Raw genomic sequence first — 26008 nt, forward strand, 5'->3', positions numbered from 1 at the left:
TCCTGGGTCAGTGAGTGATTTGGCTTCTTGGGGGAGCCTCTGGGAAGACCGGCTCCTTGTCTATCCTGAGGCCCTCTGGGACGGTGAAGCTGAGCGGGTAGCTGGTCCACATGAGGAGGTCCCGGCAGGTTAACCCTGAGCGTCTCAGCCACCCCAGGGGTCTGGACTGAGCAGGTTCAGGGTAGATTGCAGGTACTTGAGGTGGCTGCGGGAGCAGCTTGACTGGGTAGGGTTAACCCTCGTGTTTTAAGATGAGAAGACTTAGGGCTGGTCACCACCCTGGGGGCCCCACAGTAAGTGGCAGGTAGCTCTAGGAGCCTGGTGTTCCCCAGGGCTTGCCCAGGCCACCTGGCTTACAGAGGCCTGCTGGTCCAGGAGCAGAGAGTGGCCGGGGCCTTGCTGTGCCCCCTGTCCTCATCGGGGGCCCCACAGAGGACCCAGCTAGTGAGTGATCCGAAGCACTGGGCAGGGTGGCTGGCACAGTCTGTGGCACCGTGTCCACCACCCACAACCCGCATCAAGTTGTCCCCACGACTCAGATCCTGTGGCCGACAGCAGGCCTGCGAGAGTGGGGGTGGGTTTGCTGAGGCCTGGATTTGCCTGCACCGTCCAGGGGTCCTCGGGGTGGGCTGTCATGGGGGGCCATGGGCAGGTGCTTTTTTTTCCCAGCCCCACGAGGCAGAGGGTCTGGGCTGTGGTGGTCTCGCTCTTCTCTGGTTCCCATTGGTCCCCTAGCTGGAGCCCCTGTGCCCTGGGGACGGGCCGCCTGTAGCGGAGGCCTCCGAGGGCATCAAGTTCTTCTGTGGATGTTAACTCCTTTCCATGTCCAGCCCAGGGCAGCCCCTGGGTGACCACGGGAGCCAGGTGAAGAGAGAGGAGGCCCTGGGTCGCAGCTGAGGCGGGAGGGCTTCCTGGAGGAGCCGGCACTGCAGGCTGCCGGGGCCCTGGGCTCAGCGCGGTGCTGACACCGACACCTGTGGGTGCGGCGGTGGGTTAGCAGCGAGCCTCGCTCTTCCTGCTGGCGCTCCTCCAGGCCCGGCGACTTCCCAGCTCCTGGCCTCCTGCAGCAGGGACAGCAGCGTCCAGATCCCCCGGATGCAGCTGTGCAGGGCCCTTCCCTGCTCTCAGGAGAACCGACTCCCCCAGCTGGCAGGGCACTTGACAGTCTCCCCTGGAGGACAGGGTTTGTGTCACCATCGGAGGCCCTGTGTCAGGCTGGGGCGTCCTAGTGGGGACTTGGGTTTGCTGAGCTGGAGTCTCCGCTTTGGCTGCAGATCCCTGTCTGGGGCGTTAGGTCGAGCGGAAGGAGAGGCTCCGAGATGCCCACAGGGCCCGCACCAGGCCTCGTTTTGCAGCAGAGTGGACTGTAGGGCTCACTGCTTCCTGTCGGTGGCCCCGAGCAGGGCCGCACCACGGGTTTCTCACCTGTTAGCTGGTTGGTGGCTTCTGTCTCCCTGCCCGGGCTCACCTGAGGTTTCCTGGATGTCTGGTGTGGGAAAGAATCTACAGAACTGAGAAGAGCCCTAGAATCCGGGGTTGACCACCAAAGGACCTTCTGCTGACTCCTGCTGCTCCTGTGTTGTTGTGGCTCCTCAGCTAGAGGGGTGTGGGGACGGGTTGGAATGTGGACCGTGGGCTGTGGCTGCTGGCCATGTAGCTCCGTGACCGTGAAGCCCCTGGAGTTCGTAGCTGGTTATACACGAGAAGCTGAAGAGGTCACTGGATTCTGTTTTCTGTTGCTGCTGACGGCCTGGCTTTGAGGTCTCGTGGGCAGAGGCCTCGTGCGGGGCGCCGGGCCAGCAGGGAAGTCAGGCAGGTCAGAGCCCGCCGGAAGGGAGTGGTGCCTGTGGCGGGCCGCCAGTGCCCGGAGCCTTCCGAGGTGTCCAGTTGGAGGATGGAGTTCGGGAGCAGGCAGAGGACGCCAGAGGTCCCGTGGGGATCTCCTCTTGGCTGTGGAATCCATAAGGTCTGGGTTCCAGGACACGAAGAACCAAGGTCACAAGGCCAGGGCTGGGGGGGGGGGGGCTGGGCTACAGGAAAGGCCTGGGGGAAACGGAATGGAGGAAGGGAGGAAGGGGCTGTGCCCGTGGGACTTCCACATAATCCAGAGGGAGCGCTGGAAATGAGGGACGTGTACCCGGAGGACTGGGGCCCGTGGCATGGCTTGCTCCAGAGCTGGGAGCTGGCCGCAGATGCTGGCGGGGAGAGACTGCGGGGTCGGACACGCCCAGGATAAACGGCGCCTGATGTTGGGTCGCGTGAAAATGTCGTCCTTTGGATACTGTGAAAGGCCTTGGCCTTTGTGTGCTTCATCATGGCAGCGCTCCATGGAGTGTCTGGAGGAGGCCTGGCTGCTCAGCAAACACGACCTTCCCTTGGATTTGAACTTGAACCGGGAGCCAGGAAGGCGTCCAATTGATGCCAAGAAAGCAATTCTTCCCTGAGTGTTTGCACTTGGATCTGGAGGCCAAGGCTGGGTGGTGCCAAGAGGAGCTGGGTGTGGGTGATGGGGCTGGGGAGTGTTCCCACATGGGCTGGTAGGCAGGCGGGCGACCCAGGAGGGCGAGTTTGTCCCCAGGGCTCTGAGCCTGTGTGGCTCCCTGTCCCATGGACCCTGTTGTCCTGGGCCCGGGGGGAGGCTGGGGTGTAGCAGGTGGGGGTGCTGGGGGCCGCTGGCACAGCCAGACACGCTGGGTTTAAAGTGGATTCCCTGCTCGTGGTGTTGGAGAGGAAGGAGGTTTGTGATGCCCGAACCCTGTTTGTTCCTGATTTTGAGCCAAATTGAAGCCAGCTCAGTGCTAGGGGTCCACCGCTTTCCCCAAGGAAGGGACTGAGATGGAGGCCATGCCAGGACCCCAGTGGGTGGATGATGGGAGCCCCAGGGGTGCACCGGTGTCCCCCAGGGGAGGCGGTGGGTCCTGGTGCCCACACCCCCTGAGCTGTGACGCGGGGTCAGCAGAAGGCCTTCCCCGCATGTGGTTGGTGATCGGACGAGAAGCTTGTAGAAAGAACTTCCCACGGGGCCCGTGGGCTCAGCGAGCATGGACACTAGACCCATCCCTCCCTGCGTGGACGCCCCCCAGCCCACTCGGGGCTTCTAGGGTCCTGAGGCCCCATGGGGAGCTGTGACTGATGGCGTGGGGTCTCAGCAGCATTGAGACCGGTCTGTGCCGGGAGGCCTGCTGGGCTGGCCTCCCTCCCGCCCCTCTGTGGCGGCCTCCACAGGCGGCTTTGCTTTTCCCCATGTTTTTCCAATTATGTGGATCGGGCTAAAAACAGCAGTAGCGGGGCCTCACTTGGGAGTGGCCGCTGCCCTCCGAAGCCGGCTGCCCCTTGCCACCCGCCTCCAGCACCCCACCCTGTGGCTCTGACTTCTGTCACCCTTGCCTTCCTTGCTGTTGGGGGCTTTGGGCAGAGGGCTTCGTGACGTGTGTCCTGCTGTTCATGGCCACAATGACCAGACCAGGTGATTTATGGGGTCCCTGAGCCCCAAGCCATGTCCAGAATGTGACCGTGAGGAGCTGGCTGCCAGACCAGGCACCCTGCACCCTGCTGGTCCTCCCCAGGCCAGGCTGTAGCTTTAGCAGATGTCCGTCTGTCCGTCAGGGACAGGAAACTAAAAGTGTGGCCAGTCACATTCATCTGCATGACCACCTCCCCCAAACCAGCAGGGGGAACAGAGGGCTCCACGATTGGGTGTGATGGGCAGGCCCTTCACGTCTGTCCGTCCGTCCTGGTGGATTAGCTGGGTAGCACGCAGCCCGGCTCAGGGCCAGGATGACGGGCGTGCTTGTTCCCGGAGTCTGGCTGTCTCCTCGCTGGTCAGGGAAGTAGGTCAAAGGGAAGGGGAGGGAGGCCCTGGGGTGCGCCGGCCCCGACTGGCAGTGACTGCCAACAGAAGGCTGCTGCTGCGCTCAGCCACAGACCGTGAACTTTTAATAGCAAGGAGGCGGACTGCACGGTCCAGGAAACGAGGAGCAGTCTGGGCGCCCCCTCGGTCCCTTGTAACCGAGGTCCAGCTTGCAGACGATAAAATGCTCGTGTGTTAAGTGTTCGTTTTGCTGAGCGTTGACGGTCACATTCATCTGCATGACCACCTCCCCCAAACCAGACAGAACTTCTATCTCCCGGAAAGTTCCCTGGTGTCACTTGGCGCCCCCCTCCGGGACAGCCCCGTACTAACTTCTGTCACGGGGTCAGCGTTGCCTGTTCCGGAACATCATGGGAGTGGAACCCCAGGGCACAGGGCTTGCTCTTCTGTCTTGGTGCCAGCCTGGCTCCTGGGCCGGTGGAGTATGGGGAAGACCCGTCGGCACCTGGGCACAGGTGGGACGGAGCCTTGGTGGGCAGCAGGCCCTGCAGACGTCACCTTCCTCGGAGCAGACCCTGCGGGGGTCTTGTTCCCACCATCTGTCCACTGGGGTCCCAAGCCCAGCTCCAGTCTGGCCCTAGGCTTCTCGGGGGCTTGGATGGCTCTAGGGTTGTGGGACAGGTGCCCCTGGGCTGCCCACCGGCTGCCAGCCGCTCTTGCCTGGGACACCCTGTCTTGGTTCCACTGACCAGGCCTGTGACTCTGTCCTCCTGTTCAGTTCCGTATGCCCAGGGGGCTCCAGATGTGCTGGGGGACCCTCTGGGCCGGGGCTTGTCTTCTGAGGGGACCTGGAAAGGTCCAGCCTCCTATTTGCCCTTTACCTGCTCATGGACACAGTGGTTTGCTCCTGCCAGCCCACCGCCCAGGCTCCCCCAGACCCTAGCCATGCTCCAGGCCTCTTGGCTCCCAAGCTTCTCAGGGAGGCGGACTCTGGCTCCCCCATCTTCCTGCTTCCCTCAGGCCCCGGAAAAGGTCCAGGGGCAGTGGACAGTTGGTGGTAAGAGCTGGAGTCAGGAGGACCCCTCCCAGGGTCCACCCAGCTGCCCTGGCACCAGGTGGGTGTTGACATCCTGACATCTGGTTCTGGCCTCCTCCCTTCCACAAGGCTGTGAAGTGCAGGTCCTCTGTGGCGTCCACTCTCCTGTGGCGTCCACCTGTTCCTGCCTGGGTTCCTGCCTCCAAGGGACCCTGTAAACTGTAAAGCTTTGCACCAGACTTAGGTGGTGCCGTCTGAGCAACTGACAGTGACCAACTGTGACCCATAGAAGTGGCATATTCACACAGTGCACCTGACCTGTCCTCCAGGTCACTGCCCATCACAGATGCAGGGTGGGGGGTGGCAGCCATCAGATCTACTGGGGGCTGCCTTGCTGGGCACAGCCCTGAGCCCTGAAGCTGCATGGGGAACGTGGGGGTGGGCGCTGCGTCACCAGCTGTGACCTGACACCACAGTGTGCTCACAGCCACAGGCAGGAAATGGGCCTGGGCATCCTGGCCCCAGGGCTGCCCAGCGGAGCCCCACCCACACTGCCTGGGGACTTGCTCTTGCAGATGCCCCAGGCTGTGGTACAGAGCAGCAGGGCCACCTGCCTGGCAAGCCATCGCCAGCTTCAGGAGCCACAGGACTGCGCTTAAACCAGCAGCAAAATATCGCTGCTGCCTATTGACCCCTTCCTATATATCTGGGCTCGGAAAGGTGCCCCCATGCTGGATTTTTGAAGAATTGAGCCTGTGCCTGAAGGGGTGGGACACAGCCTTCTCCTCTTGCGTTCAAGTCACCCACTGTTTTATAGTCCCTCACCCCATTCCCTATTCTTCAGACATCCAGGTGTCCCACCTTTAATTTGCCCAGCAAAACCTTTTTTTTTTTTTTTGCACTGGGAGTTGAGCCCAAGGGGTGCTTACCACTGAGCTACATCCCCAGACTTTATTTATTTTGAAATACTGTCTCACTAGTTTGCTGAGGCTGGCCTCAAACTTAGGATCCTCCTGCCTCAGCCTCCTGAGTAGCTGGAATTCCAGGGGGTAGCCAGCACACCTGCCTGACAACACTCTTCTTCACTGGTCTTCTCTCTCTGAAGGGGTCCCTGGGGCCTATTTAATGCCACAGTGAGGGGGCAAGTGCTGGGATCCAGATCATTGGCTTTGTCACGGGATCCCCTGGTCCCCTGGAGTTCCCAGGTCCAAGTATCACTGGGAAGCAGGTCAGACTGTTCCTGGATGCCCAGTGAGCTGGGAGCTGACCGTGTGTCTGTCTGTGCAGGAGCTGGTGCAGTGACCCTTGGTGGCACTATCTGTGTGTAAGCAGCTCAGCCTGCGGGTGTGTGGGGCAGGGGCCGGCAGAGGGGACCACATCTGCCCCCTCTGGCTGCCCCAGGCCCTCTGCAGAGGAGAGACCCCTTCATTTAGGAGCTGAGGAGACGGAGCCCAGGCCGCAGGCAGGGCGTCTGCTGGCCACTCCGGTGGGCTGAAGCCTTCCCATGCCTGCTTGCTGGGCAGCTGGGGCCGGCCTCATGGTGGACAGCTGCTCGGGCCTTGGGTTGCAGGCAGAGTCAGTGGTGGGCCCAGCCACTTCCTTGCGCCTCGTGACCCTGTGGTCACTTGGTGCGGTTTCCTGGGCCAAGGTGCAGGGCTGCGGTCTCAGTGTTTGTCCAACCACTTACCCCTCGGGGGCAGTGGAGAAACTTCATCAATGACTAAAAAACAAAAATAATGTGGCCAGCTGCCAGAGGGGAAGCCGCACAGCCAGGCTGTTTACAGCCCTAGGAACTGCACAGTAGGCGGTGGCCTGCAGCGTGGCCTGGCTCTGCCCACGCAGCCCCCAGGCCTGGAGGGGGCCCACGTTGCTGTGCGTCCTGTTGGGGCAGCTGAGCGGGCGTCAGGGAGGCCAAGGGGGGCTGCTTGCCTCCTGCCCGGATCTCACTGTAGGCAGCGTGACAAGAAGCCAGGAGACCAGAGTGGTCTGGGGTGGTGCCCTCACCGCAGGAGCCCCCTGGTGGGGGTCCAGGCATTCTTAGGGCAGCCCGTGACCTTGGAGCGGCAGTGGGCTTCCTGTGGGGGGTTGCAGTGGCCCCTCTGGCCGCTGGGAGTGCAGGAGGCTGGCAGCTGCCCCCTCTCCCGTGTGGAAGTCAGGCCAGGCCCTGGGAGGGCTGCAGTCTGGCTGCCGTGCAGGGTGTGGAGGGGATTAACCAGGACGGCCTTACAGCGCCGCACCCTGGCGGCCTGCCCGTGGGTCTGTTCCCGGACTTGGGCAGAGGCCAGGAGGCCGCTGGGCCCAGTTCTGGGGCTGCCGACGGGATGTGCCCCATCCTACCCTCAGACCCTGGAAGCTGAACAAGCCCCGTCCCCGTGCCCCAGGGGCGGGTGGAGCGCAGGAAGCTCCCAGATGCTCCCCAGCAACCCAGGAGGGCCACGCTACCTCATCCAGACGACTCCTGCGTCCACCACGGAGCCTTGTTATTTTCTGTTAGAAAGTCAGATTCATGTCACTGTCGAACAGAAAGTGTCATAAAAATAATGAAGAAAATTAAAATGACCATAGTTTGTCCTGCATTCAGTGGGGGTCCCTGGCCCCCTCTTCCTGCTCAGATCTGCTTTCACAGATCCTTCACGGCGTGTCCAGCGCTGCGTCTGTTTCTCCACGTCCTCTCCATGCACGGGCACTTGGTGTTGGTGACTCTCCTCGGGAGCCTGTGATCCTGGGTGCCCTCACTTGTTTGAGTGCATTTCTGTCTCTTTTTCGGTACGTGGGGGGGCGTGGAGGCTGATCTTTGCTTGAGGTTCTCCCTGTGGTCGTGAAGCCCTGGTGATGTCCCGGGGCCTGAATCTGTGGCGTGTCCCACCCCTTCCTGATGACCGTGTCCTCAGGAAATGATCAGAGGGTCTGCTGTCCAGGAAGTGGAGCTGCACCGACCAGGAATTGAGCCACCTTTGAGCTGCGGGACCCGGGCCATCGCCCTGTTTGTGGATCCCTGAGGACTTGCCCGAGTTCCGCGTTTATTGACTGTTTGTTCCTCTGTTAGTTTGTTCATGTGTTTGCCCATTTGTTTCTGGGGGGGGGGTGTTTTTTTAACCGGGCTTGTTACATGCCTTTTAATTTCCTGTTTGATTTTTAGGTTTATAGGAGAAGCGAGGGGTTGGTGTGGGCAGTTCCCCCGCTGTCCTCCCTGCCCGCTTCCCCGGGGTTGGGATGTGCTTTCTGATGGACAAGTCACCTGGGCTTCTTACTGGGGTCGTGCTTGCATCGGGCTGCTGTAGAGCCGGCAGCTCAGACTGGGGACGTGGGAAGACACCGGTGTCCACGAGTCAGGTTTTGCCAGCACAGCCATGTGCACGTGTCTGCATGTCGTCCACAGGCAGAGTCGCGATGGTCACGGCCGCTGTGCTGAGAACAGTTTGGCCCTTCACGGAGACGCTTGCCAACCCCGCATTCCAGCACCGAGGGCGGGATGAGCAGCCAGCAGAGAACGCTGTGGGCTCCAGCATCCTCCTGGCCTCGGCCCTCCGTCAGGGTGGCCGGCCACTTCTGTGGTTCAGCCCTACTCGGGGCATGGCCTTTGCAGGAGGCTCCCACGAAGAGGGGCTCAGAGCTGCCCTGGCCTTGGGCACATAGCAGAGTTGTGGCCTGTGGGACAACTCCCAGCTCACAGCAGCCAGTGGCCCCATAGCTCAGCCCTGTTCCTGCTGCCCCAGCTACGGAGCGGCTCTGTCACTGGCCATCTGCTGTCGCCCAGGGGGTTCCCACCCTGCACCTGCCTCCCCATGCCCTCTGCCACCCGCAGGCTGAAGGGCGAACTCTGCCCCCGAAGGAGTCTGCACCCCAACTCCAGAGCATGTGCATGGGACCTAAGTTGGACGGAAGGTCTTTGCAGCTGTAATCAAGGGAAGACGGAGCATGCTGGTACACGGTGGCCCTGAATCACGCCACGGGTGTCCTTGTAAGAGGAGACACAGTGACCCAGGGTGACGGCTATGGGAAGCCAGAGTCAGAGATCGGAGCCAAGTGGCCAGAAGCCAGGAGTGCCAATATTGCCACTGGTGCCAGGAGCTGGAAGCGGAAGGAAGGGCCTCCCTGTAGCCTTCCCGGGGAGTGCGTCCCTGCCGCACCGTGGCCTCTGACCTCCTGGCTCCAGAACCGCCAACTTGTCCAAGCCCCTCAGTTTGGGTGACAAGCTGTGACAGCCTCCTCAGGGCTCTGCTGAGTCCACATGATTGGGGTTGGGGGCAGCTGACTGGGACAGATGGTGGCAGAGGGAGGACATCAAGCTGGACATGTCCGTGACCTTGGGCCTCCCTCAGAACAGCGCTTGTATGTTGGAGAGAATGTGCCTCCCCGGAGGCTGTGCCCCCCAGCCGTGCTCCCCAGGGGCATGCTGCCCTCTTTTCTGCCGGGGCAGGCTGTTTGTTGAAACAACCCCAAGGAAAACCACTTGGCCCAACTGTCGGTCTCCAAGCATTTTATGTCCCCGTTTTAAACAGGCTCCTCTGCAGGCTGTATGGCTGGTCCTAGGAAGGGGTCAGCCTCGCCTCGTCATGGCCAACACTGTTGCCAGTGTCCAGGGATGCTGCCTGGACCTTGCTATAAAAGAACCTTCTAGAAGGCTGGCTGTGGGCACAGCTGGGCAAGTGGCTGACGGACCCTAGGCCTGAGGCACACTCTCGGGGGCTGCTGCCATTGGCCTGGGCCTGGACACTGGACCAGGGAAGCCTCTATGTCAAAGCAGCCTTCAGACCTTCAGGCGAGCGGGCTGTCCCCTGGCTGTCCCCTGGGTATCCTGGTTCAGGTCTCTGAACTTTTCTTGGCCAAACTCCAAACCCTCAAAGGCTTGGGCCTGAGATGTCAGAGGACCCTCTGGACCTGGTTAGCACCTGCGTGAGCTCCCTCAGCCCCAGAGGCTGAATGCTCTGTCCTCCTCGAGGTGCCGAGAAGGGGACCTGATGTGGGCTGTGCCAGGGGCTCCGTGTTGACCTGGTGGTGGGGACTCGGCTGCCATGCTCAGCCCTGATGACTCTGGGATCTGCTCGGGGTGACAGAGTCCCTGGAGCCGGGGCAGGCCCCTACCCCATTGTGCACCTGTCCCCCAGCTGTCCCTCAGAGCACCAGCCACAGTTTGTGGCCATGTGTCCTTTGATGGTCTCATTTATGTACAGTCTCTGTCCTGTGACCCTGGGGGTGTTGCGGGGTGGATCCTGGGTCTGGTTTGCCCTCTCCTAACCCCTCAAGCTGGTCTGGGGTCTGGCCTGAAGGAGCCACTCACACAGATGCTGGTGGGATGACGGAGCCTCCCAGGCAGCCAGCAATAGGGTGCTTCCTGCCTGTGCCTCACTTGGCCCACCCGCCTGCCTCAGTTTCCCCAGCCGGGGCTCAGGAAGCTGCTGCTGTCTTGTGGGCGCCCTCTAGTGGAGGGATTGCACTGTGACCTCCGGGGGCTCCAGCTGAGGAACCCGTCTTCAGATCCTTCCCAGTCGGGAAGTGACACTGGGCGCAGAGCACTTCTCTGTTGTTTGAAGGCCACAGCTTGGCCGGACACCACAGAAGGGGCAGTTGGCCTTGGGGCCAGGGTGGGAGGGAGGCTCTGGTCTTCTCTCACCCCTGAGCTGCTATCTGCAGGAAGGTGGCCCCGGAACACTGGAAATGGCCTTGGTCCCATTCTTGGTTCTACGGGTCCTTGAGACCAGAGAGGGCAGGAACAAATGAGTGGACACTGGCCCAGCTCTGCAGGAGGGGGGCCACATCCTGCCCCAGCAGCTCTGGAGCCCTTGCTGTTAGGGCCAAGTAGGCTTCCAGCCTACTGTGCTCAAGCTCTGATCCGTGCCAGCAGGGAAGACCCTGGACATGCTGGGAACGGACAAGCCCTGCGTGTGGCCGCGTGAGCTGCATCTTCAGGTGTGGTTGTCAGCTCAGGCCCGGTTGGGAGCCTGCAGGGGGCAGGCTGCGGTTTCAGAAGAGGCTCTTGTAGCCCCAGACCCCCAAAATGAGCTGTGGATCTGAGCCCAAGTGAGTGGGGATGTGGGTCCCAAGGGTGTCCTGAGTTGCTGGGGCCTGAATTTGCCAGTGACTGGGCCAGAGAGACTTGGGACATCCCTCATGGGGTGTCTCTGATTGCCCCCCGCTCCCTGTGTGAAGGCCCAGGCCTCTGAGTCCCCCTCTGCTTCCCCCAGCTGACTGTGTGCTCTCAGCCGCTGGGGACTCAGGCTGCCCCAGGTGCCCAGAGCAGAGGTGGCCCTCAGCCAGAGCACAGGGCCAGGTGAACAGGTGGGGAGCATCACTCTGAACCCCAGCCACCCACACCGTGAAGGGCTTGCCTCAAAGCTGCCTGGTCCCCAGGCTCCGCCCTAGGGTACGGGAGGCCCAGGTGACTCTGGGGTGGACTTCACAATGTCTTCAGATATATTGGAAGTGTGTGGAGAGAAACCAGGTCCCAGTTCCTGGGGTTGTCAACTGTTTTGACAGCCCACGGTGGCCTTGCTGGGTCCCAGGACCCAGAGCCCCCAGTGTAGCCATGGCTCGGGTCAGAATACTCGTGACCCCAGAGACGTTTCTTCCCTGCCTCGGTCATCTGGGATGCCCAATGGCAGCTAAGCTCTGTGCTAGTGCTTGGCACACCTGAAGGTGCCCCACGGGTCTCTGGGCCTTGGGTCCCCTGGGTTTGCTGTGCCTCAGCACTCGGGAGTGTGTGAGGGTCAGTAGGGAGGTCAGCACTCACACACTGAAGCCAGATGGCCTGGCTGTGTGGCTTTCACCTGTTGTTTAGTGTCTCTGTGCCTCAGTTTTCTCTTCTGAAAAATAGGGAAACAAATAGTGCCAAACTCCCAGAGTTCCTTGAGGACCTGCTAGTGACCACAGGAAGAGCTTGGCGCCTGCTTGCCAAGGGAAAGTCTGGGGACCTGGCTGAAACCCTCGCCTGCTTGTCCACTCGGTCCCAGCCTCTCGCACCTGCTGACCCCACCACCCATGTCTCCACAGGGGCCGAGGAGGTGCTGCTGCTGGCCCGGCGCACGGACCTGCGGAGGATCTCTCTGGACACTCCGGATTTCACGGACATCGTGCTGCAGGTGGACGACATCCGGCACGCCATCGCCATCGACTATGACCCACTAGAGGGCCACGTCTACTGGACAGACGACGAGGTGCGGGCCATCCGCCGGGCCTACCTAGACGGGTCTGGGGCGCAGACACTGGTCAGCACTGAGATCAACGACCCCGACGGCATCGCAGTGGACTGGGTGGCCCGCAACCTCTACTGGACAGACACAGGCACCGACCGCATCGAGGTGACACGCCTCAATGGCACCTCCCGCAAGATCCTGGTGTCTGAGGACCTGGATGAGCCGCGGGCCATTGTGCTGCACCCCGTGATGGGGTAAGGCGGGTGGGGGCTGCACACTCGGGCTCCCAGCCTCCCTGGCATCCCGGCGCTGGAGTGGGGCTGGAGCAGAGGGCGGCCGCCCAGGGGCTGACGGGGGTCGTCTGCCCGGGGACTCGGTTCTCAAACTAGATCCAGGCACTGCCGCTACTGCCTGTCCTTGGCCAGACCTTGTGAGCCACCGACGCAGGCCCTTGTGGTCCCTGTGGAGGTGCTGGAGGGCCCGCAGGCCAGTGCTCCTGAGTCAGTTCCCTGTAGAGTGGAGTCCCCAGCAGAGTGACTTGAGGGTGACATAGTGACATGGATGGCTGCCTCTCCTAATGCTTCTTCTCCGGTAGCTTTCACCCTCCCCCTGTCCAGGGGGTATGGGTGGAGAGTGGAGGGCTCTGAAGCCCACAGAGATTGAGGGACACACCCAAGGTCACACGGCACATAGACTGGCCCGCGCTCTGGCTCCAGCTGTCCGTTTCAGGGTTCTGTGCGGGTGGAGAGCTGGTCAGCCGTGAGGGCCCCTCAGACTCCAGCGGCCAGAGGGTGGAGGTCCAGGGCGTCCCTGGGGGCTCCCGACCCAGAAGGGGCAGGCTCTGAGGAGGGAGGCACCGTGTGCCCCGGGCGGGGTTGGGGGCTGCTGCCTCTCCTCAGCAGGGGTGTGGGCAGTGTCCTCCAGTGCCCTGCAGCAGCAGGAGGACCGAACAAGTCCATGGGCCTCAGTGGGCTCCTGTGGAATGGGGTGAGGGTGCCCCGCAGCCTGTGCCTTTGAGCAGAGGGTGCCAGCGGACGGTCTAGAAGCCAGGTGTGAGGTGCTGGGTGGGGAGGCGCCACGGCCAATGGCGCAGAGGAGCGGCTGGGGCTGGGGCACGGCTCGGCTGGTTTTCCTTGCACTGAGAGCCGGGCCCCAGCTGCCACGCCAGGCTCCGGGCCCTCCTGGGGCCACAGAGAACAAGCCACCTGTCCTGAGCCCTGAGAAGCCCTCCGCTGTTTGCAGAAGGCTCCGCTCTGTCCCTTCCTGTCAGTTCCTCTAGCCCAGGGGCTGTCATGACGCTGCCCCTGGCTCCATCAGCTGACCTGGGTGATGGCAGATGAGCCCGCAGCCTGAGTCTCAGGGCCTGTGCCACGAAGCCACCCTTGGGGCACCGTGGTCTGGTGGTGGCCAGGGTCTGCCCGCTGGGCCTGTGGCTCACCATGGGCCTAGCTCTCCCGTGGATGGGGTGGGATGGGGGCGATGGTACTTGGAGCTGGGAACATGGCAGAGCCCAGAGAGACGGTGCCATCTGAGCACTTGCTTCTCCCCCAGCCTCATGTACTGGACAGACTGGGGGGAGAGCCCCAAAATCGAGTGTGCCCACCTGGATGGGCGGGAGCGGCGTGTCCTGGTGAACACCTCCCTTGGGTGGCCCAACGGCCTGGCCCTGGACCTGCAGGAGGGCAAGCTGTACTGGGGAGATGCCAAGACGGACAAAATCGAGGTGAGTCATGTTCTCGGGGAGAGGGATGGACGGGGAAGGCATCGCTTCTGGAAGCCTGCGGCCAGGTGCTGTCTGCGGGTCACGTGTCTCCGTCGTGGGCATTGACGAGCACCTGTGCTCTGCCACCTGGCTGGAATCCTTGGAAGGATCGTGCCAGGGGATGTTTCCGACACCCGGCGGCCGAGCGCTGTTAAAAGCGTTGCGCGGTGCTGGTGAATGCGGCCTTGGGTGGGGAAGGGCCTCTCTGCTACTTTGACCCCTTCACTTTTTCAAAACACAAAGTTGTAACCTAAAATGGGTGACAGATCCTCAGCTGTCCACTGTGCAGCTTCAGATGTGATTGATGATGTGGTTGAGGCCAGAGGCCATGCTGTCCAGAGTTGGTGATTTACTCCCAAGTGGGGTCTTAAACTTTTTATTTTTACATACGTGTGTGTGTGTGTGTGTGTGTGTGTCTGTGCACACGCAGTGCTGGGCGTGGGACCCAGGGCCCAGCGGGTGCTGGGAAGTACCCTCCTGTTGGCTGCTCCCCCAGCCCCGTCTTGGTTTTCGGGGTGCGTGGTGTCTCCCGGCACCCGGGGTCCTGTTCTGCATGCTGTGTGTGGTTTGATTTAAGTAGAACCATCTGCTCTTGGGGGCTTGCTTTGTGCCCACCCCAGAGCCTGCACCGGGTGCTTCTGATGCACACGACCTGTCAGTTGTGCGTCCATCACAGGACAGCCACTGACGTTGGTGGCCCCCTCAGGGTGCACCCCTCCCTCTGTGTCCCATTCCTTCTGAAAGGTGCTGGTGTGTTCACACTTGGTTGACATGGCCATGGGGTCACCATCCTCCGTCGGGGCCCCTGCAGGAGGGCGGGAGTGTGCCTGGGTCGTGGGTCTTCAGACCTGCTTCTCCATGGGAGGAGCTGGGGCTGGGACGCCTGGGTGGCCCTTCCCACGAAAACCCAGGGAGCAGCAGCTGGAGATCCTCCCTGGTGCGTTTTTGCATCTGTGGTCTTTGTTGCTGACAGGAATTTAAGGACCCACCCTTGGGCCTGTGGGCAGCAGGCGAGGCGAGGGCCTTCTTCCTGGGATACCTTCGGTCCTGTCCACAGGAGCTGGTTAGGGATGTGACGACCAGGGACGCCGCCGGGACCCAGCCCAGGCATCACTGCGTCTGTCGCCACAGCAACATGGCATTTAGTAATTGTCAGTGTCCTGCACCTGTCCCCACTGTCTCCTCGTGGAACGCTTTTGTCACCCTAAAAGGAGGCCCAGTGCCGGTTGGCAGTGTCCCCGACTCTCTCAGCCTCTGGGAGCTGCTGCCTTTTTCCTGTCCCTGCGGATTTGCCTTTCTGGACATTCCCCGTGATGACAGTCCCGCAGTGTGTGGCTTTGACATGTGGCTTCTTCGGTAGCTGTGCCCCACTGCCACCCCAGGATCGACCTGCCTTCCTGGGGCCCCAGAGAGCAAGCCACCGAGCCCTGGGAGCCCCTCCGCCGTCGCAGAGGCCCCACCCTGCTTCTGTGGGTGCTCAGGTCTCCTAGCCCAAGGCTGTCGTGACGCTGCCCCCAGCCGTCCAGCTGCTCTTGGTGCCTCTGAGGTGGACTGTCCCATTAGGCTCCCAGCTCAGGCACACTGGCTGATGCTGGGCGTCTTGGCTGCACCCTGGGGAGCAGCTGAGGTTCGGGGAGCCACGTTGACCTTCCTGGGGGAGCAGAAGTGGGAGAGATGGAGAGGGAAGGTGCCAACTGGGTCAGGAAGGAGCAGGACGTGCTTTGAACCACGGTGACGTTCTGGGAGGTGAGGGCGGGAGGTACCAAGCCGGGTGCCCAGACACCGAGCAGGCGTGGGTGGGTCGTGCGGCTCTCCTTCGAGGGGGGAAGGTCTCCTCCAGTGTGGCTCTGCGGCCTGGCTCAGCGCTGGACGGAAGGGCTCCGCACATGCTGTCCCTTTAAAGAGGCAGCCAGGTTACCTGTCCCCACATGGGGAGGGCTCTGTGGGCAGCTATGGCTCGTCCCCTGATGAGCTGGGAGGAGAACGCAGGTGTGGCATGCTCGAGCTGACAGACAGCGTTCTTCTGATTGGCCTGAGTGGCACACACCTAGGACTCTGAGCAGAGGGCTCGGTGGCTCAAGAGGCTCCTCCAGGTGGGGTCTCCTGCTGGCCTCCCAGTGACAGCTGTCCTGGACATCAGGCTGGAGACCAGCCCCCAGCAGCCTGATAACATATGGAGCATTGTCTTCCCGGTGACCAGCCAGTTGCTGTCACAGTCACCCTCATTGCCTCACTGTGGGTGATGGTCCTGGGCCCCCCCACATGCTGGGCTGCATCCAGGCTGGTCCTGACACAAGCAGGTTTTTTGTTTGGGGACCTGCCTCACGTGGGCTGGTCGGCCTCCGCCTCCCCTGCCCCCGCCTCCCTCTGCCCCCACGCCTCCCTCTGCCCCCACTGCCCTCTGCCCCCGCCGCCCTGTGCCCCCCACCACCTCCCTCTGCCCCCCCACCTCCCTCTGCCCCCCCACCTCCCTCTGCCCCCCTGCCCCCACTGCCCTCTGCCCCTGCCACCCTGTGCCCCCCTTCCCTCAGCCCCCCCCTCTGCCCCCCCTCCTCCCTCTTCCCCCCTGCCCCCACTGCCCTCTGCCCCCGCCTCCCTCTGCCCCCCTCCCTCTTCTCCCCCTGCCCCCACTGCCCTCTGCCCCTGTCACCCTGTGCCCCCCACCACCTCCCTCTGCCCCCCCACCTCCCTCTGCCCCCACTGCCCTCTGCCCCCGCCGCCCTGTGCCCCCCACCACCTCCCTCTGCCCCCCCACCTCCCTCTGCCCCACTGCCCTCTGCCCCTGCCACCCTGTGCCCCCCCCTCCCTTGGCCCCCCCCTCTGCCCCCCTCCTCCCTCTTCCCCCCTGCCCCCACTGCCCCCTGTCTCCCCCCTCCTCCCTCTGCCCCCTCCTCCCTCTGCCCCCCCCTCCTCCCTCTTCCCCCCTGCCCCCACTGCCCTCTGTCCCTGCCTCCCTCTGCCCCCTCCTCCCTCTGCCCCCGCCTCCCTCTGCCCCCCTCCCTCTTCTCCCACTGCCCTCTGCCCCTGTCACCCTGTGCCCCCCCGCCTCCCTCTGCCCCCCCCGCCTCCCTCTGCCCCCCCCCGCCTCCCTCTTCCCCCCTGCCCTCTGCCCCCACTGCCCTCTGCCCCCACTGCCCTCTGCCCCAGCCTCCCTGTGCGCCCCCGCTGCCCCTGCTCTCAGGTTTTCCAGCCTCCTGGGCCTGGAATCCAGCATGACGCTGGTTTGCCCAGGAATCCTTCTCGCCCCTCTGCCCGAGTCTGTCTAGGTCCCCTGGGATCGGAAGTTCCACGTGCGGCTCCTCTGACCTGGAAGCCTTCCTTCCCTTGCCCAGGGCACCTTCGTCTGCAGGCATGGCCGGTTCCACTGTCTCCCGAGCGTCTCAGGGGCTGGCGCTTGGGTCCTGCTTTCTTTCCCTCTGGTGGTGCAGTCGCCAGCCCTGTGACAGCTGAGCCTGGCCCCCCCAGGCTCTTCCTTTCATCTAGGTCCCTTATCGAGACTTAGACCCCTGGAAACCTGGGTCACCCTAAGCCACGTGCCGTGGTCCCCCACAGCCACATGGTGGGTTCCTGGCTCCAGGCTATATGTCACCTGTCCACACCTGTCCAGTGCTCATGCCCTCTTGGCCATAGGTCAGCCGGCATCTCACCACCTGTGGGCTGTTTTCCCTTCTGATGTACACGGGAGCCCTCTGAGGCCCAGCTGGATTGGGGTCTCCGTGCTGACCCCAGTCAGACATACAGCGCACTGCTGTGTCAGGAATGACCTATGCCCCCCTCAGTGACCCCACCTGCCACTCATCAGACCTGTGTCTCCTGCCTGGACCTTTACTAAGCAGGGGGAAGTGACAAGGGACATGTCCATAATAAACTCACAGGGCGGGTTGACGGTGACTGGAGTCCAGTTGGCTATGTGGTCTAGTCCATGAGTCCTGGGTGAAATTGGAGCACCAGGCACCAAGGACAGAGCTGTGAGCTCAAGGTCCCTGTCCTTGGGTAAAATAGTCACCGTGGCGGGTGTGACTGGGGTCTGCACCTGGCAGTGGGCTCATGATGGCATCATGATGTGCCCCTTCACCTGTGCTGTCAGTGGCTTGGTCCTGGGCACACAGCTGGGTGCACTGCCAGGTTGGTAGAAACAGGACTCGTCATCAGGAACTGGCATGTCTGGTGACTTTCTGGTGTCCACCGTCTTATGGGCCAGCCTGCAAACAGTGGAGGCTGGGCTCTTGGGAGCCACCCGGCCTCCTCCCATCCTGCACCTGCTGTCCTGCCAGTTCTGTGACGGCCTCACAGGGAGGCCTGGGGACGAGAGCAGAAGTAGAGAGCTCCGGGGCAGCCCGGCTGGCCTCTGGCTGGACCCTCTCATTGCCTTCAGAGCCTCTGGGGTCTAATTTCCTTTCCTGAAAAACCAGGCCCCGGAGAGGCCGGGGGTGGAAAGCGTGCCCCACAGACTAGACCCCGTGTGCTACCCGTTTTTAAACGATGCTCGAGCTAAGAGTGGCTTTGACATTTTTTTTTAATGATTGGGGGAAGAATCTCTCATAACCTGTGAAAATTACATGAAATTCAAATTTCAGTGTCCACAAATCCACTTTGTTTTTGTTTTTTCACGAACTAAGTTTGGTTGGCCCTCAGCCACAGCTGTTCGTCTGTGAGTTCCCTCTGGTTGCTTTTGGCTCTGGTGACTGTTGTGGCCTCAAAGCTGGAAGTATTTTCTGTCTTATACAGAAAAAGTTTGCCAACCTGTTCTAGAAAACCTGGCTCCCGGGTTCTCTCCTGACACCTGCGTCCACAGGTGTCCAGTCGCAGCTGGTATTTCTGAGTTCTTCGTGACCCGCCACCTCCCAAAGGCAGTGCGCCTATTCTCTGTGTCCTGCTCAGTGAGAGGTTTGGATTCCCAGGAAGGACTGGCCCCAGGGGGAGAGAGGCTGCTGGCTTGGGCACGGGGACCCTGATCGAGGGCTTCCCTCCTCCTGCTGAGGGATCTGGGGAGTCCTGACCCGAGTGTTTGTGCAGATGTGCTGCAGCTGGTCAAGAGCTACTGAAAACTGTCATCAGAAGGCCAGCGGGGGTGGGGGGGGAGGGGGGCTGGGTGTGGCCCAGTGGGGCACATGCTTAACACGGGGCTTGGGTTCCAACTCCAGCACCAGAAAAAAAAATGCAGGAGGGGTCCTTTCTCCTCCCCAGTGTGTTGGAGCGGCCTGTGGGCCTCATGCCAAGGGCTCTCTCTGTGTCCTTGTGCAGAGGGTGCGGTGGTGGGTGCAGCTTCCCACCAATCACAGGGCGTTTCCTAGGGAAGCCCTCCCAGAGCCCCGCCTCCCTGGCTGGGGTGCTGGGGTGCGGCCTGAGCCACCCCAGGAGAGCTCTGCCTCCTCCCACTTTTTGGGCAACTTGAGAGTAGGGAGGAAGGGTGGGGAGTGAGGGAGCAGTGCCAGCCTGGCCATCACCCTCTTCCTCTGAGGTCCTTGGCGGGTTCCTCAGCTGTCGGTTTTGGCCCTAGCCTCCCAGCTGGCCTCTGCACAGTGTTGGGGTTGCCTCTGCGATCCTTCCTGTGGGAGCAAAACAGAAGCAAGGACCCAGACTGTAGACCAAGGCCACCCCACCTACCCTTTCCTGCTCCTGAGCAGCTCAGAGAGTTCAGGGCAGGGGCTGGTGCAGCCTTAGCTCCGCCCTCCGGGTGAGGCCTACCTGGGCACCTGGAGGCTGGCCCAGCCCCTGTGGAGTAGATGGCTGCAGGTCTGGGCCGGTCACGCCTCTTTGTTGCCTGGTGACTCAGTTACATGTGGAGAAACCAAGGTCCACAGGGTGCGAGGACTTGCCCAAGGACACTGAGTGCCATGGGCAGGGCTGGAGGGTCACTCATTAGCCCAGCAGTTTTATCTTTGCTGTCCAGCCGCAGAAAACCCGTCTTTTCTGCGGGTCATTTGCAGTCTGCCTTGTGCTTCTGCCCTGCAAACGTCACCTTAGCTTTGCCATGAGCAGGAGGCGTGACCGTTCTGCAGCCTGCTGAGGCCCTCCCGACACGGGCTCGCTCTGCTTCGTCCATCCTGTCCTGGGCGCGTGGCTGCTGCCAGCTCTGCAGTGCCCATCCTGCCCACCCATCTGTTGCTTCAGTCCCTTAAGGTGTCTCGCACTGGCCAGTGGCCCCTGTGGCTTTCATCACAGCTGCTTGTACCAAGTGTCAATTCTCCAAGGAAAAGCTTAGTGTCCCCATCTCAGTGCACAGGGAGGAAGCATCCTGGGCCACAGGCCGGACCAAGAACCCAGAGGCCCTTGCTGAGGGGAGGTGGGCTCCCAGTGCAAAGGGGCTGGCCCAGGCCTGCAGTCGCCCAGCCTGTCAGAGTTCTGTGTGTTGACGGTGGCCCCGGGGCCCGTTGCACCTGCGGCAGGTGTTGCTAACGGAGCCCAGGGCTCCTTCCTGCAGAGTCCACCTGGTCTGGGTCCACCCCATGCCATCCAGGCAGCCCTGCCTGTTGACAGCAGTGACGGGGACGAGGCCTGGCCTAGTGCAGTATCTACCCAAGTCTGGGAGGCTGTGGGGGCCCAGAGCTGGCCCTGTCGCTGCTCCACCTGCTGGGGATGTGGCTTCGGGATGAAAACGCCGTTTGTCCAGCACCCCCTGTGCCGTAGCACCCGGCGTTCTGTGGTACCTGGTAGGGGGCAGGGGAGCCATAGCTTCTGGAGTTGGACCTGCCTCCTTTGGGCTGCTCAGGCCCTGCTCCCCGGGGTGCGGCCTCAGACCCTGACCCCTGGTCCCATAGGTGATCAATGTGGACGGGACCGAGAGGCGGACCCTCCTGGAAGACAAGCTCCCACACATCTTCGGGTTCACGCTGCTGGGGGACTTCATCTACTGGACCGACTGGCAGCGGCGCAGCATTGAGCGGGTGCACAAGGTCAAGGCCAGCCGCGATGTCATCATCGACCAGCTGCCCGACCTGATGGGACTCAAAGCCGTGAACGTGGCCAAGGTCATTGGTGAGTCTGGGAGGCCCCAGCCACTGCTCTGCTGGGCTGGACGGCACGAGTAGGTCCAGAAGGGAAGTACCCGGCGGGAGGGGAGCACTCCACTTGGGAGCCGAACTAGCAAGCGTCTGGTTCAGGACAGAGGGCGTGGATGTGTCTTTCCAGGGAGATGGCTGGGGAGTGGTGAAGGACCAGGAGTGTTGGCAGCCAGTGGGGCTGACATCATGAAGCACAGCGTGTGCCCCGGGGCCGAGGTCCTTGGTACCCCCGGCAGCCTGGATGCTTGTCATGGTGACTGGGGAGAGGCTGGCAAGGCCACACAGCCATGGTGGCCAAGCCCAGAACTCACCTGGTCTGTTGTGGGGCTGAATGGTGACCATTGTCACTGTGACCAGGCTGGACCACAGACACCTGACCCTACCTGAAAGCCAGGGCCAGCAGAGAGCTCAGTCAGGATTTATCTCCTTCCAAAAGGATTTCAAGTACAGGTGGGCGAGTCACCTTGGAGAAGAGAGTCCAGGTGGTGGGTGGGGGCTGTAGGCTCCTCGGGCACAGGCTGGGCTCCTGGCTGGTGCCTGTGCCGTGGCTGGGTGTCGGCTGCACTCGGGAAACCTTTATCAGCTGGACCAGTGAGAGAAGAGCCAGAGCCCAGTGCCAGGTGGAGTCTCCTATAGCCTGGTGCCAGGCGCCCCCGGCCAGCCCTGCTCGCCATGGGGAGGCTGCAGCTGTGGTATGAGGGGTGTCTGGCTTTACAATAGGAAGGGGGCCTGGGGGTGTGGCTCAGTGGCCGAGCACTTGCCCAGCCTGGGTGGGGCCCGGGTCCCACCCCCGGCACTACCAACAAACAGAAAGCAAACCAGGGAGGTGACTGAGCTTGGCGGGGGGCAGGAGTCAGGCAGGGTTCTGGGCAGAAGGACAGCGGGCAGAGACCTGGTGGGTAGGTGCCTAGGGACCTCAGTGGCAGCCTGCTTCCTCTCACTGGGGACTAGCCTTTGTCACACCTGAGGTCCTGAGGCAAAGACCTGCAGTGGACAGGTTGAGTTTTACCCGCCACCTTTAAAAAGGGCCTTACCCACTGTGGAGGGGGGGGCCCGCCAGCAGGTGACAGTTCAAAAACAAAACCTGGAACCCTGGAGACCAGAAGGCCCCCGGGGCTGCCTGTGGAGCTGGGCTTTGGCCTCCCCTCTCTCTCTTGAATCTTGTGACTTCCCCAGAGGCAGGCGAGAGCGGTTCTTTTTTTAGCTTCAATACTGAGCACAAAATTAAAACCAACTTTAAGAGCCCTTCCGAGGCTGGCTCCTAACTGGCTGGCCCAGAGCACATGAGCGGCCACTTAATGAATGTGTCTGCTTAGTGAAGTCCAGGCACCTTGGCTATCCTGGTGAGTCTGAGCTTTGGAGTTCACCGGGGTGTCAACGGGCCAGGGGCGCTGTCTGGGAGACTCTCCAAGCCTGTCCTGGTAGCCGGCCAGGGGTCAAGGCCTGGGGAGGGCAGCTTGGTCCCGCACTGGCTGGTGGAATCAAGTGTCCCCTGCTGGCTGGGCTCAACGGGGCTCACTGAGCTGCTCCCTGACTTCCTGGCACGCTGCCCTCAAGGCCTCTCTACCTCAGTCTCCTCCGCTGAAGGACAGGGTGGGAAGGCCTCCTGTTCTACGGTTGATGGAGTGAGTCAAAGCAGGTGCTGCCCTGGGCCGGGCCCTGTTGTTACTTTTCCCCTCTGTGTGCCCATGTGGGAGAGAACTCTGACTGCCACTCTCCAGGGCTTTCCTCCACCCTCTCCCACTGTCGCACGGGGCGTGTGGTGGGAACCGAGCCTGGCGCGGCCGTGCAGGGAGCGTGTCCCTCTCTGTGCCGGGCCACAGACGTCTAGAGCCTGTGCTTCCCTCCAGGAACCAACCCGTGTGCTGAGGGCAACGGTGGGTGCAGCCACCTGTGCTTCTTCACACCCCATGCCACCAAGTGCGGCTGCCCCATCGGCCTGGAGCTCCTGAGTGACATGAGGACCTGCATTGTCCCCGAGGCCTTCCTGGTGTTCACCAGCAGAGCCGCCATCCACAGGATCTCCCTGGAGACCAACAACAACGACGTGGCCATCCCGCTCGCGGGCGTCAAGGAGGCCTCCGCGCTGGACTTTGACGTGTCCAACAACCACATCTACTGGACGGACGTCAGTCTGAAGGTACTGAGTGCCAGACACGCGCCTGCAGCAGCTTGCGGCTGGGCTTTTGCCCACGACCTTCGCCTCCCCCGGGGGTCGTTTATTTTAGAGAGCCGTGATGCTCACATTCCACAGGCTAATGAAACGCAGGGCACCTGCTGGAGCCGGCACCAGCGTGTCCCGGAGCCTTGCATGCGGGCTCTGGAGCGCGTTTGTGTATGAGGGTGTGTACGTCAACCTCAGCCCTGCCTGCTCCTGACCCGACCCTGTCTGCACGCAGACTCCTCACTCACAGGGCAGGTGTCAGCGTCCTGGGTCACTAGAGGGAAAGGCCTTCTCGATCCCCAAAGCAGGTGTGGCACACTGGCCCCCCTCTCTCACAGCTGGTGCTGCCTGCAGTGGGGTCCTGGCTTTTTTACTTAGCATTATAACAGGTGCTTAATAAAGGATGGGAGCTCTTTAATGTGATTTTTTTTTAAAGCATTTAAAGTATTTTTCTAGGCAGACACTTAGACATAACAAGATTTTCTCTTTCATGAAAGTTCCTAATGCCCTTTTTCTCACTCTAAATGGTCCCATGGTGAGGCCTTTTTTATTTTTTAATTTTTTTTTAGAAATTGATGGATCTTTATTTTACTTATTTATTTAATGTGGTGCTGAGGATCGAACCCAGGGCCTCGCACATGCTAAGCGAGTGCTCTACCTCTGAGCCACAACCCGAGCCCTGTCTTGTGTTTTAATAGTTCCTTGGAATAAAGTTTTAGGAGGAAGATTACTAGGTAAAAGTGTGCAAGTGGTTGTAAGTCTACGGTATACATTTGAGGTGGGCTACTTGAAAAAAACATATACATATATATATATGTATACATACATATACATATAAGTTTAATTTTGCTGAATTTCAAAATGTTTAATTTTGAAAGTCTAGAATATTGGTATTATGATCTCAGATTTTGGTTCAATATTTATTCCAGGCAGTCAAGTAGCTCCTAGTTAGATGTCTATAAGAGATGCTGGTGGGGCTGGGGATGTGGCTCAAGCGGTAGCGCGCTCACCTGGCATGCGTGCGGCCTGGGTTCAATCCTCAACACCACATACAAACAAAAGATGTTGTGTCCGCCGAAAACTGAAAAATAAATATTAAAAAAAATTCTCTCTCTTTAAAAAAAAAAAGAGAGAGATGCTGGTCCCAAGTCAGGTACTGTGGCTGAGCTGCTTGGGAGGCTGAGGCAGGAGAATTGCAAGTTTGAGGTCAGTCTTGCAAATTACTGAGTCCCTGTCTCTAGAGGAAAAAGGAAAAGCTGGGTGCGGTGGCACTCGCCTTTAATCCCAGCAGCTCGGGAACCTGAGACAGGAGGAAGGGGAGTTCAAAGCCAGCCTCAGCAATGGGGAGGCCCTAAGCAACTCAGTGAGACCCCTCCTCTAATAAAAGACAAAATTGGGCTGGGATGTGGCTCAGTGGTTGTGTGCCCCTGGGTTCAACCCCTGGTGCCTCCCCCCCCCCAAAAAAAAAGACGTGGTTCTTAAATTGCGGCTCTTTTCGTCCCGCCTGCCCAGACCATCAGCCGAGCCTTCATGAATGGCAGCTCCGTGGAGCATGTGATCGAGTTTGGCCTCGACTACCCGGAAGGCATGGCTGTCGACTGGATGGGCAAGAACCTCTATTGGGCTGACACTGGGACCAACCGGATTGAAGTCGCCCGGCTGGACGGGCAGTTCCGGCAGGTCCTCGTGTGGAGGGACTTGGACAACCCTAGGTCTCTGGCCCTGGATCCCACCAAGGGGTAAGGGCTGCTCTCTTCCCTCGTGCGTGTCCTGTTCCCTCGTGGCCATGCCGGCAGGGCTGAAGTTCTGGCTGCCACCTGGGGCTCTGCGACTGGAGTTGCACTGGCCACCTCGAAGGTGCCAGGGCGGGCAGCGCCCTTGGAGGTTGTCTAGTTTATTCCCAGAGGGGAAGGGAGTGACGGAAGCTGCTATGGGGCACTGTGACGCCTGCTTTCACCTGGGTCCTCTCAGAGTGTCCAGGGAGGCAGGGAAGTTCGGGACAAAGAGAAAGAAGTTCAGATTTTGGCCAGCAGGCAGCTGGAACTTCCAGAATTCTGGATGGGGGCATGAGCTTGCTTTTCCCGATGCTCTGGAGAGGAGAGGAGGGGAGGGCCTGCCGCCAGGCCCCTCTGCAGGTGGGGCTGGCACCTCTCCTCCTGTCTGAGGAGAGGCTGTCCACCTGCTTCACTATGTCCGTCCTGGTTCACACAATGTCCTGGCCAGCTTAGTATTGGACCCCGCCCCTGGACCCCAGCTTGGGGCCCATTATATATTTGCTTTTGCTGCCACCTGTTTCTGTGGCCGTGGACGGGCGTTAGCTGGCTGACGGGTGGGCTGTGTTGGGGACTCGGGGAGGGAGCCCTGTGGAGCCTGTTGGGGGTCAGGGCTGCAGCGTGGCCAGGGTCTTGCCCCTTCCTGTGTCCTTCACATTCCTGATGTGGCTTTCTCCCAGGAAGGGGGACCCAGCTGAGGAATGGTGGTGGTAGGGTCCCCTGTCGCCATCTACCATGGGCTGAGTGTGGACTCACTTCCCGCCCGCCACTGCCTTCCAGCTATATCTACTGGACCGAGTGGGGCGGCAAGCCCAGGATTGTGCGGGCCTTCATGGACGGGACCAATGGCATGACGCTGGTGGACAAGGTGGGCCGGGCCAACGACCTCACCATCGACTACGCAGACCAGCGTCTCTACTGGACAGACCTGGACACCAACATGATTGAGTCGTCCAACATGCTGGGTGAGGGCCGGTGGGCTCGGGGGGATCGGGGCAGGGCAGCAGGGCGTAGACCTCCTCTCGGACCCTCCACAGTGGCCCGAGCAGCCATGAGATCTCAGCTACCTCACCTTCTGCTGGGGGGCTGTCCCTGTCCAGCCCCTACTGCCTTTCCTATGGGTCTGTTGCGATAGGCCCTGGGGACATCTCTTTCCTGTGCATCTGGTGGGTGCCAGGTCCAAGCCCTGCCATGTACCAGGACTGTCCACCTCACGACAGAGGTTTTCATTGATGGGGAAACTGAGGCGCAGGGAGGGTACATGACTTGCCAGAGGTCGCAGAGCTAGGGAGCCACTTAGACCTCAGGGCCATTGCTCGGACTCTG

At 61.2% G+C, this 26008-nt stretch overlaps 1 protein-coding gene across 1 annotated transcript in view; it reads left to right on the forward strand.

The window, feature by feature from the left end:
- Window positions 1-26008, forward strand: part of LRP5 (LDL receptor related protein 5) — a 96616-nt gene that overhangs the window by 39275 nt on the left and 31333 nt on the right. Inside the window, exons 6-11 of the mRNA XM_081263152.1 lie at window positions 11838-12234; window positions 13532-13703; window positions 20504-20720; window positions 22597-22886; window positions 24423-24649; window positions 25463-25647. Of these exons, the coding sequence (XP_081119278.1) occupies window positions 11838-12234; window positions 13532-13703; window positions 20504-20720; window positions 22597-22886; window positions 24423-24649; window positions 25463-25647 (1488 nt within the window). The remainder of the gene's footprint in view (window positions 1-11837; window positions 12235-13531; window positions 13704-20503; window positions 20721-22596; window positions 22887-24422; window positions 24650-25462; window positions 25648-26008) is intronic.

The sequence above is a fragment of the Spermophilus citellus genome (assembly GCF_964194105.1).
Source record: "Spermophilus citellus genome assembly, chromosome: 2".
NCBI lineage: Eukaryota > Metazoa > Chordata > Mammalia > Rodentia > Sciuridae > Spermophilus > Spermophilus citellus.